Below are 11,839 nucleotides of genomic sequence, written 5' to 3' on the forward strand. Positions count from 1 at the left end.
ACGTGAACATTGTGTGCATGTGAAAATAGTGTTCTGTTTCCAGTTTTTTTCCCAGTAATTCATCAATTAATTTGAGTCTCATTCTTGTATTATTCTGAAAGTACTTTAGAGAAGTGGTGACCAACATTATTGCTGATCAACACCTCTTCAACAAAATATGCCTGATGGTTAAAACAAGAAAGCTGTAGGTAAAAGGATGCCTTGTGTGTGTGTGTGTGTGTGTGTGTGTGTGTGTGTGTGTGTGTGTGTGTGTGTGTGTAACCCAGACAGCAGGGGGAAAGAGAAGCAGACTTTTCACTAATGTTGATTGGAAGCAGATGTTGGCAAAAGCCAAGACCGAGAAGAAAATTTTTCGGAAAATTCTCAGGGCTCAGCCTTCCCTTTCTGGGCCCTGGCCCGGGCAGCCAATCGCGGCACGGCACCCATTGGTCTTAGGGGTGAAAGGCGTATTCTTATTGGATGAGGGTTCAAACGTGGGCGTTGGGAGCAGATGTCCTGGGAAAGTTGCTGAATCCCAGTCGACTCACAGTAAAAGAAAAGAGAAAACATTTGCTTGTTCAACTGGACAGTAACCAAAACCTGTTTGAATCCAGCTGGACTCTCATTCTCTCTCTTAGTGCTTGTGCAAACACTATAGCAGTGTTTCTTAGAGACACTTGCCTACATATAGACTTATACATTTCAAACAAAATGGCTTTCACATAGTAATTCAATTGCCTCACAAAAGGAAAGCTAAGACTAATATTGTGGAAGGAAAGGAAGCTGACTTAAAGACCTTCTCTCTTTGCTAGTTTGGAGACAGTGTTTTAAAATGAATGCAGCTGAGAGCGTCCACACCTTTGCCTTCTCCCACCACTCGTCTCCCTTTGCCTCTGCACGTCTAAACTCTCCACTCCTTTTCACCCCTAACCTCAACTCTCCCATATTCAACCTTCCATCTCTTTGTCTTCATCCCCAGCAAACCCCCTCTTCTCTCCCCTCACCTCCCGTCTCCCATCAGCAACCTGATTCAGTCACACTCTAGTTCACATATGGCCTCACCTGCACACAAAGCCCCATCTCACTCTTTTATTGTGTCAGTCTATTGCCTATTCACAGCATCAGCACAGCACAAATCAATCATCTTCCCTAATGGAAAGTCCACATTAACATGAGAGGACACTCCATTTCCGTCCCAGAATGCCAGGTCGACCGGTACCTAGGTAAGCAGTAAGCACTCTCATTTCAGGTGGGATAGCAAGGTGATGCCTTTGGGTCCAGGGGTGGCTCTGGGAGTCAATGGTGTATTAACTGAGGATATGACAATGGCAATAAAAATGCAAATTACTATCCAAAGCAGGGGGTGCCCTGGATCTGCCCTTCATAAGCCTGGATAATACAGTCGCCACACCTGCCAAGACATGTGGTTCAACACGTCTCAGACACAACAACACAATGAATGAGAGAAGGCGAGGACCAGGAGAGGTTTAGTGTGGGTGACAAACCTTGAGACCAAAGGTTCTTTAGGTAAGAAAAACTTTTTTTGTTTTTCTCTCACCATTATGTTTCATTTGTATTCTGTTCAATAAGAATGTTAATTTCTGCTATTAAAGCCCAAGACCATACAGTCATTTATTTCTTCCAAAAATAACTCAATCCAAGTCCACTGATATTGGAGTCTAGGGAAGGGAGACTATTAGTGAGAGCTGACTTCAGATTCTCAGTCCTCTGCAGAAAATGATATTTATGGAATAAAAAAAAAAAAAGCAAAAGTCAAGATTTTTGGTATTAAACTAAAAGTCCTGGCCACTTTTTCATTTTTTATGCAGCCACCTAACTAGTCTTTGTCATAGATTGTGCGGGGACGCGGCCGTCGGCACACTGAGGTCATGGAGCTTGGGACTCGGGCGGAACTTGGGACTCGGCAGAAGTGACAGGGGCGCTGGATACTCGGACTGTGGGTCTGGAGTCTTGGACTTCGGGTCTGGAGATGAAGTCGGCCTTTTCTGACGGCGTCGTCGCCGGCGTCGAGCCTGCGGGACTGGAGACTGAGCCTCGAGTTCCTGCCAGATGGCACGAGCCTCTGTCGCAGTTAGTGACAGTGGGGACTCGGAGGTCAGCTGCTGGGGAGCCGTCTGAGGAGGCTGCGGAGGCTGAGAGGTTGGCAGCAGAAACTGGGAGACCGGCGACGGATACTGGGGGGCCGGCGACCGAGACTGGGAGGCCGGCGACGGGGACTGGGAGGCCGGCGGAGGAGACTGGGAGGCCGGCGACGGGGACTGGGAGGCCGGCGACGGAGACTGGGGGGCCGGCGACGGGGACTGGGAGGCCGGCGAAGGAGACTGGGAGGCCGGCGACGGAGACTGGGCGGCCGTGGGAGGCCGGCGACCGAGACTGGGGGGGCCGGCGACCGAGACTGGGGGGGCCGGCGACCGAGACTGGGGGGCCGGCGGAGGAGACTGGGAGACCGGCGACGGGGACTGGGAGGCCGGCGACGGAGACTGGGGGGCCGGCGACGGGGACTGGGAGGCCGGCGAAGGAGACTGGGAGGCCGGCGACGGGGACTGGGATGTCGGCGACGGAGACTGGGCGGCCGTGGGAGGCCGGCGACCGAGACTGGGAGGCCGGCGACGGGGACTGGGAGGCAGGCGACGGAGACTGGGGGGCCGGCGACGGGGACTGGGAGGCCGGCGAAGGAGACTGGGAGGCCGGCGACGGGGACTGGGATGTCGGCGACGGAGACTGGGCGGCCGTGGGAGGCCGGCGACCGAGACTGGGAGGCCGGCGACCGAGACTGGGAGGCCGGCGACGGGGACTGGGAGGCCGGTGACGGAGACTAAGAGGCCAGCGACGGAGACTAGGAGGCCGTGGGAGGCCGGCGACCGAGACTGGGAGGCCGGAGACGGGGACTGGGAGGCCGGCGACGGGGACTGGGAGGCCGGCGAAGGAGACTGGGAGGACGGCGACGGGGACTGGGATGTCGGCGACGGAGACTGGGCGGCCGTGGGAGGCCGGTGACGGAGACTAAGAGGCCGGCGACGACGGGGACTGGGAGGCCGGTGGTGGAGACAGGGACGAGACCAGTAGAATCAGATCAGAGTTAAGGCGCTGGATCCAACAACACGGTAACGTTACACAAGCAGACAGAATGAAGTCTGAACAGCCTCACAGTGACTAGTCTGGACATATTCATATTCGCGATGCATTAGTGCACAAAAGTTATGACAATAGACCAAACCAGCTCTAGTCTCCCCCCCTCTCTTTCCCAAATCCATGAGAAGGGTCAGATTTGAGAAGACACTAGTCCCTGGAAATCACTGGAGTCCTTAATGGTCCACATCAGCCATGAAGGGCAATAAGACATGCATATAACCCAGTCAACTGTGTCTTGAGTCGGACCATCAGGGTCCTCGGGGACACACTGTCCATATTTCACCATTTCTCTGCGTAATGGAACCACTGAGCTGGTCTCTCGTGCGTCACATGGATCCTCTTTCCATGAAGCAGACTGAGGGTAGATTTAGTTGTTTCAGCTCTATCAGAGCAGAATCTGTGAACATAGATTGTAGTGTGTTAAAGCATCACACGACAAACTGACACTAACACTTGACTTTGTAATATCAGGACACCCATTGTTTCATAACTTCAGAGTCCCTGAAATACTTTTCTAGACAATATGGTCAGGCTGCACTGTCATTAACATGTTACTACTGATGGAGTGAGAAGAACCACTTCACTCAGATGGTCTGTGGTGTAACATTCTCATGTGCAGACAAACACACACTGTAGCACAGAACAGTCTTTTTCTCTGCTGCTGTTCATCAACTCTAAACATGTGATGGGTTTAAGACACACAAGGACAGATTTACTAAGTCCATCACAAATTGCTGTGTCAGGACTACAAAAACTTTGTGCCTGCTAACTGCCACATGTTTTCAATTCTGCTAAGACAGATTTGTAATTGGGCACGAGCACATTGCTGTCTATCATCTCATTCCAATGTTACTGTATGTTGTTGGAAAGTAATGGAGCGTACCAGAAAGCTCTGCTACTGAGCTCTGAATATTCGAAGCATTAAATATCACTGTCCTCGTACAAAGGTTAGTAATTTGATTAAACGTTCTGATTGTTGTGATTTCTCCCAGACCTCCGGTCACAGACACAGTTTGCTTTGCAGTCAGTTGTCATTGATAAGTCAGTTTCCATTCTTCTTCTGCTGATATTTGTTTACTCCCACACGGTAATGCCCTAAAACACTGTCACCTTGTTGTCATTGTAGCCGAGTGATACTCCACGCATCAAGCTGCTGCAGATTTTCAGTATATCAGTGCTAATGTTTTCAGCTTCCTGTATCTCATCTTAAAGTATACTATGAAATGCAACCTTTGTAATCTGTTTGTTTAATGACTTGAGGCTTTAGAGCTGGGAGTGTTTTTTTAAAAGTGGCCCAGGGGAAGTAAGTGTGAAAAAATGGCTAAATGCAAATAACAGAAGTATTATATACCCTACCATAATAGATGCTGCTTGAAATTGGTCGTGAGCCGACATGGAGAAGCTCAAAGACGTATACAGACTTATGAACCACACATCTTTCAGTGCAACAGACAGATGAGAAGAAATCAGTGGGCAGTTATGTCAGTTTTACCTAATACATGCATTCTAGAAATTCAATATTTTACTTGTCCCTGATAATTAGCTAGTTATTTTCTAACTTCCCTGTATCTCTCAGTCATGTTAGGGCTACATGAGGGAGACAAACGTAGCTTGGTGAAATACTTTAGATAAATATTTAGGTTTGAATTCTAACAAACGAGCTGCACTGCAGTGTCAAGAGAGCTGTAAGTTGCTGTTGACAGGAGGTGATTTTTTTTTTATTTTTTTGTCCATAGGCAGAAATCAAATCGTTCTGTGATTGCCAGGTGTGACAGTTCTCACTTTCTGCACACACTTCCTCTTCTTTTTATCTCTCTCTCTCTCTCTCTCTCTCTCGTCTTTCACTTTTAAATAGTGTAAGCTTTCTTTGAATGAGGTGCACAAAAAGGGGAGAAATCTGTCAAGCTATGTCAGTGTGTGTCAGCTTTGTGTCTGGGTTTGGATGTGGAATAAGTAGGTATGAACGGCATTGTAATGGTTTGGATTTTGTTCCATGTTTGTCAGGGCGTGCACTGCTGGGGCAAGTATTTAAAAACCTGCCTAGCCATCACGTCTGGTCTGGATCATCAGCCCAGTCAGAGTGAGGGAGGTGGAACAGGAGAAGAACCACCTGGGTAACCTCAGATTTACCTCTGCCAAGAACACGGCGAACAGTTCCACCAGGAGAAAACGTGTTGGATTTTGACAGAAGACAGTCCTATTGTATTTGCTTTGGCCTATATATAATCAGTCGTGTATGTATACTCTGTTTTATGTGATTTATACTGTGTGTGTGTGTGTGTGTGTAATTTGTCACAAACTAAATACAATTTTCTAAATCTGGTTCAGTGTTTCCGATGTTTTAGAATATTTTGTGTTTCGTTTCTACACTCAGGCTCTTTTCTAAAATGGAAAAACAACCTGATCCACTGGACCTGTATTTTGGCCTTGTCCCTAGACTGCTGCAGCAGGGCCAAACAGCTGTGCAGTTTGGGGCAGCAGGCCATAACCCTGTATGTTTTCTATCTACGTTGGAATTTATATGAGCCTGGGGTTACAAACACATGAATGGGCCCCAGTGTGCTGGTTCCATTTTGACTTCACCACATCAGTGTGCATGGTACACACTCATTAAAACTGGGACACACCAAGGCCCACGTGGATTTCAAAGGGGAACCTGGGCCCCCTTTGACGCACCAATGTGTCAATTTAAATAAAGGTCAGATTTGTTTAATAAACTGGTGCCACTTTGTATTAGAGACTGTTGCAGTATCAAATATTTATTGAAACCATGTGTATGTACGCATCTATCAATATATATAGATAGATGGATATATACTTTATTCATCCCTCATCTATATATCTATCTATATATATATATATATAATGTCCTTGTAATGAAAAAAAAATAAATATATTTATAATATAAAGTATCTGATCAAAGTTCTTCCATGACTTAATATATTACTTCCTGTTCAGTGTATGTTTCTGATGATTTAATATTGCGCATAATAGTGGTTTAGGAACTTTTGAGTTGAATCTGATTTCAAAATCAACTTATACCACAAGATTTCTTTTGTCTAAAGTACTACCATGCTACCTTAAAAAACTGTAAAATAAACCTCAATGATTACATTCATAATATTTAAACATTTTAGCAAAACTAGCCAAGTATAATAATAATACACTATATTAGTGTGGCATATAATAGTAGTAATATGACATAACAGTACTAATAAATGTAATTTTTATATAGAATAAATGATGTGATATGTTTATGAATTAAAACACCACATACAGTTATGAAATCTTTGTTCACATATATTTTATAACATTTTGAAGAACATTAGGTACATTTTAGAAATAGAAGCTACAGTTTATAAAACCTTTCCAGCAGAAATCATTGATGGGCCAGCATCAGCAGACAGGTCTATTTACTATATAAAAAAGAACTTAAAAAAACAAAACAAAACAAAACAAACAAAAAAAATCGCTACATTATTTTGTCCTGCGCTACCTTAAAATTCCCATGAAAGCACCAGCTGTCTGCATCTTGTCTTATAAAATATAAATTATTGAAAAATATTCAAATGTTTGTGAACTAAATACAATAAAAATGATCTCATAACAAAAATACAGAGACACTATAAAATATACAAAAACAATATTCAAAACAAAAAGGTTTTTTCCTTCGGAATCCATTCTGAGCTATGCATATGCCACAAACTGTGTGTATACACTTGCATGACTAGGTTTCATTAATACCTGCAATAAATTCTGACAGTTAACAGTTTTTTTTTCCTGACAAAATAATTTTCAAAACATTAACGTTTTAAGTGAATCAATGCTTTTGTTTTTCAGCATAACACTATGAGCTTGTGTTGTGTTGGGAACATAAAACCTTTCAGGGCACTGGCAACTGTTACAAATATGTTTAACAATCTGTAAAGCTCTCTTTAACACAAATCACTGACATCAGAGAAATACGACCTAAACAAAACCAAACAGTGTTTTGAAACCTCGACGCCAACATGCAGAAAAGAATGAAAGTACAGTGCAGTGTATGACTTATTACTTTAGTTTTTTCTTTTTTTTTAATGGGATGACACACATGGATGAAGGTTTGTGAGCAAGAGGTGGCTAATTGTAAATAAGCTTGTTACCAGTTGAACATTATGAACATATACAGCATTTCTTTTCTGCGCTCAGTGGGAACCAGCGAAGAACTTTCTCATGTCTCTTCCTAAAGCTGTGTGCTTTTCAACTTATTAACAAAAGATAAAAGATAAGTCAACACTTGGCAAAAATGTGAGCGTTTTCTGGTCCCTGTCTTCCATCATTGTGGACGATACCCAAAGCACTATGGTCAAAGACCTCACATGAGTTTTGGTTATTATTCCTGCTTTGTCCCCTGCTTATTTGTTTAATCTTGGTCTCAATAAAGCTTTATGAAATACAGTCTGTACAAATAGACATCTCAAAAGCTATTTTCATCCATATGGGTAACATTCAGCCACTGTAAACAATAACATTGTATTCTATGATATTTGACTTTGGCATTTCCCATAAGGCCAGTGTACAGCTACTGGTCCCACTGTTGGGAGGAAACTGGTGCCAATTTGCTCAATTGTAATGTAATGTAAAGTGAATCTTTACGCATGTATTTGGAGCAAACTGCACACCAAGGTGTGGAATAATACATGAGTTAGTATCTATGAAATGAACTCTTATTTGTAGGTAAGTAGCACAAACCTACAAATGAAATACAAATGAACCTGCCACTGATTTGCATTCAAGTGTCAGCTGAACGCTGCATCCAACCTTGATGGCAGTGGGAAATTAAGTACACAACACATGTAACGCAAACCTCCAAGCAAACTTGCATCACTTCTGTCAGCCATTCTCTATCAGACCTTACAGGTGATCAATACCTGCAGGATCCACAGCTTCCTTTCAGTCCCATACAACTTCTCTCTCTAGTCAACATTTTGCTATTGCCCGTCCCTTTTTCCTACACTGTACCTTCACACTCTGCTGCAGCCACTTCTTCACGGCTAACGTGCTGCGTAACAAAAAGAAAAAAATAATCTGACATTCTTAGGATTTGGTCAAATCATTCCCTCACTTAATGTGTGATTGTATTGTTGACACAGACTATTCAAACACTTCTAAAGCAACATTAACGTGGACAGTGAACTGACAAATTATGCAACAAATCTGCACGTTAAACAACTTTTCTTACCAAAGACTCCTGAATTTCCCCACACAGATTGTCTACAGTTTGCTAATACTGGTGGTATATGCAAAAATGCATAAGTTTCAGTCACAATATGTGTCTCTAACAAGGTGGCAAACATACATAAAGGTGAAAGCGTCAGTTTCAAAAGCAACGGTTACTTTCAGTTGTCTGTCTATCAGACACTCCTGGTATGATTAATCCTAACCTACAAAGCTGAGGGCCTCTGCCTATAGTGTTGTCTGATAACAAATCAGCACATTTCAGTTAAAGGCTCCTAGAGAACAGAACGGTTAATCTTCGAATGGCATCTAAGGTTTGGTTCCACTTCAATACCTTATTTGACAACTTAAGAAAAATACTCTTTCAGATATATGCCTGATAGTTTAACATTGGGTGTTCTCATCATCAATAATACAATACTGGCATAAGCTCCTTAAACAACAAATTATAAACAACACTTTTTGGTCCAAGCTGAAAACTCTCTCCTTACCAAACAGTTGACAGAAACAGCGAGCACGTATGTAAATATGACATTATACCTTCCTCACATCGGTTTTTACATTTTGGCAACCGTTTTCTTAGCTCAAAGGTTCTGCCTGCTCCCAGTTTACCTCAATCATGAAATGGTTTTATTTTGCTCTTTCAGTTCTCTCACAATTTTTCATGTCCCCCCTGTGCTACTTCGGCAGAACAGAATCTCTACCCGACAGCGCTCCGTCTGCCTCGAGCTGCTAAATAATTCCAGTACATATCACACATACACACGCTCACACACGTGTGCATACACGCTAACACACACACACACACGCACACACACACATCTCAAATGCAACAGGGTATGAATACAGGCTTTTGGATTGTGCCTTGTTTTGAAAACATGGTCTGAGAGACAGGAGCTTGAAGTTGACAAAGACCACAGTTAGTCGTTAAAAACATTTTGGTCCCCAAAAGAAATGGTTTACCGACTCTATCAAACAGTTAAGACCACTTTATGAGCCCCAGTCCATGTTGTTCCTTTACTTTTGTCTTCACTTCCTCTTTTATTTCTGCTTTCACTCGTCCGTATCTGGCTTTACATCCAACATTGCGTGCAGCTCTTCAGGAGTGTACCCCAGCAGGCTTTTTAAGTCACAGACAAAGCGGTAGACGTAGCGTTTCCCAGATGTTTTGTGGATGATATTCTTGTCATAGTAGTAGCGCAGGCCACGGCTGAGCTTCTCATAGTTCATCTTGGGCTTGTTTTTCCTTTTGCCCCACCTCCGAGCAACCTAAAAAATAACACAGGGAATAAGCAGTTCAAGACATGTCATGATCAGTTATTTTAAAATAAATCACCACTGCTGCAAAACCTGAAGTAAAACCTTCCAAAGACATTAATGGAGTCAAACAAGGCATGCAAATGCTTTTAGGAAGAAAGAAGATATTTCGTTCATCTGGCTAACTACTTAAGACCTCCCAGCACGTGTGCCAGTGACCGGTGGGTTCGTGACCTCTCACCTCATCTGGGTCAGAAAGCTTAAACTCCCAGCCGTCTCCTGTCCAGCTGATGAAGGACTGGCAAGACTTGTCGGTCAGCAGCTCCAGAAGAAACTGCCACAGCTGGATGGGGCCACTGCCTGCAGGACAGATGGGAGAAGGAGAGAAGATGTGCGTTTAAGACACATTGTTGTTGATGGGTTTGATGGGGTGGGGGTTTAATTAGCATTGTGTGTGATTAAAATCCAAATCTGTACTGTTGCCATGTTGTTAGTTCAAAGCTCCAAAGTAGTGCAGAGAATAAGACAGTACATTTCAGCTACTCTGTAGCATTTTGAAGTTAAATAAAACCCAGAAATTTGGGAAGACAAAGATTCGCAGTTAAACAGATTAAAAAGTGAGACAGAGTTCATAAAACTATGCAAAATCTGCATATTATTTTTGCTGTTAGCACTGCAATGGTAAAGGAAAATACTTGAAACATGACCTGGTCTTGCATCTCGACAATGTATACTACTATGTATGAGTGTCTTAAATATTTCTGACAATTATTCACTTATGGGACATAAAAAAACCTTCTAATCTGGGCCAGACTGAAGTATAGTAGTGGAACCAAATGTCCTCCTAAATACAACAGTCCCATTCATCATGTAGTCCCTTGTCTGCCAGTTGCCCTCATGCAGTATGTGAATCTAGAGTCTGTGTCTGTATGAGTTCCACACTGATGAAATCACTAGTTTAAAATAAGAGGGGTTGCTTTCAGCAAAATATCTTAGAGACTAGACTACAGGCCATGTGTCTGTGTGAGAGAGTGGTTGCTAGGTCAACTATAATATTATAATGGAGTACATTTTTAATGAATAAAGAGTAAAATGATAACCTGGCAAAACCGAGGTTCAGCATTACTACAACAGTGTCACATATCTCATGGGAAAAGGAGGGAAAGAAGAACAAAGACGACCAAAAAGGCAGGTTTTGTATGAACTAGATTCACAGCAGTACTCTTTGATCTTGTGGTTTTTTAGCATATACACTAAGCCACCAACTTTGGAGGCACGCATCTTGAAATCACACCTGCCTATGCAGCACACCGCCTAAGCAAAACTGAAGCTTAGCAAAAGTCACCTCTCTCGAGTGCCTCAGAAAACCAAATGTGCCCTTACACAACACAAACAAAAGCTTTCAGGGAAACAGATGCGTGGGCTGAAACCTTGAAGTGATGTTTCAGAGACCTCTTTACTCCTGCTAGGACTGGAAATCGTGCATGACAACAGCCTTCCCGACTTTGGAAAATATATGGCGGTGCAACACTGGGTCTCTTTCAGACAGGGAGCTTTGACTTGCATTTTTAAAAGTCTGCCTACATATGGGCAATACAGTGCCCGTTCACCAGCCCCATGTGCTCTCATGCCAGAATCTAGGAGACCCTTTGACAGAAAGGTTCCAAAAATATGTTTCAAGTCTCTATGCACAATGGGTCTCATTGAAAAAGCATACAGTGTGGCAAAAGGGTTGAGTGGGGTGGGGGCCCACATTCACAGCAGTGTTAAGTATCTGACTCATGGTATGCTAAATGAGGCTCTAGCAAGAAAATAAGTTGATGACTGGGCCTGCTACTAAAGATGAATTCTTACAGAGATGAGACAAAGCAAAGTATCACGATGCAGCCTGAGAGTTCACCATGTTGTAAGGTTGCCTGATGTTACTGTAGACAGAGGTGTAAATGGCGAATTGTCACAGGAAACCACAGAGATGACAACTGGAGCTTCACTTATCTCTCTGCAGCCTTATCAGGCTCCTTGTCCTCAATATAAGTGTCACCTGTCACCCTGCGACTGGGACAGGAAGCCGAGCAGAGCAAGCTGTCATAAACATCGATTTGGAATTTTACAGAATATTCTTTCTTTGTTTAGAGGTTTTTATTTTTGCTGAGGTTTCCATTTTGCCCTCTTTTTTTTCCATTCACCCACACATGCACATGGGCATGCAGATATGTGTACACTAAAAAATAAA

At 43.3% G+C, this 11,839-nt stretch overlaps 1 protein-coding gene and 2 long non-coding RNA genes across 6 annotated transcripts in view; 2 read left to right on the plus strand and 1 right to left on the minus strand.

The window, feature by feature from the left end:
- The first annotated feature begins 261 nt into the window (after positions 1–261).
- LOC117152717 (uncharacterized) lies at positions 262–2,190 on the plus strand. The gene is made up of 3 exons (XR_004463203.1): positions 262–1,202; positions 1,337–1,506; positions 1,833–2,190. It is a non-coding gene; the product is annotated as an uncharacterized LOC117152717 (long non-coding RNA).
- A 2,765-nt stretch (positions 2,191–4,955) lies between these two features.
- LOC113125316 (uncharacterized) lies at positions 4,956–5,849 on the plus strand. Its single transcript, XR_003295138.2, has 2 exons — positions 4,956–5,366; positions 5,507–5,849. It is a non-coding gene; the product is annotated as an uncharacterized LOC113125316 (long non-coding RNA).
- Positions 5,850–6,414: 565 nt separating this feature from the next.
- Positions 6,415–11,839, minus strand: part of ets1 (v-ets avian erythroblastosis virus E26 oncogene homolog 1) — a 38,178-nt gene continuing 32,753 nt past the window's right edge. For 2 of the 4 annotated variants that reach the window (XM_026298697.1, XM_026298696.2), the window contains 2 exons: positions 9,848–9,966; positions 6,415–9,618 (listed from right to left, as the gene is read on the minus strand). In XM_026298697.1, coding sequence (XP_026154482.1) covers positions 9,403–9,618; positions 9,848–9,966 — 335 coding nt within the window. In that variant the 3' untranslated portion in view covers positions 6,415–9,402. The remainder of the gene's footprint in view (positions 9,619–9,847; positions 9,967–11,839) is intronic. The other 2 variants (XM_026298694.1, XM_026298695.1) reach the window with 1 other exon arrangement.

Source organism: Mastacembelus armatus, chromosome 13, assembly GCF_900324485.2.
Source record: "Mastacembelus armatus chromosome 13, fMasArm1.2, whole genome shotgun sequence".
In the NCBI taxonomy this organism is placed as follows: Eukaryota; Metazoa; Chordata; class Actinopteri; order Synbranchiformes; family Mastacembelidae; genus Mastacembelus; species Mastacembelus armatus.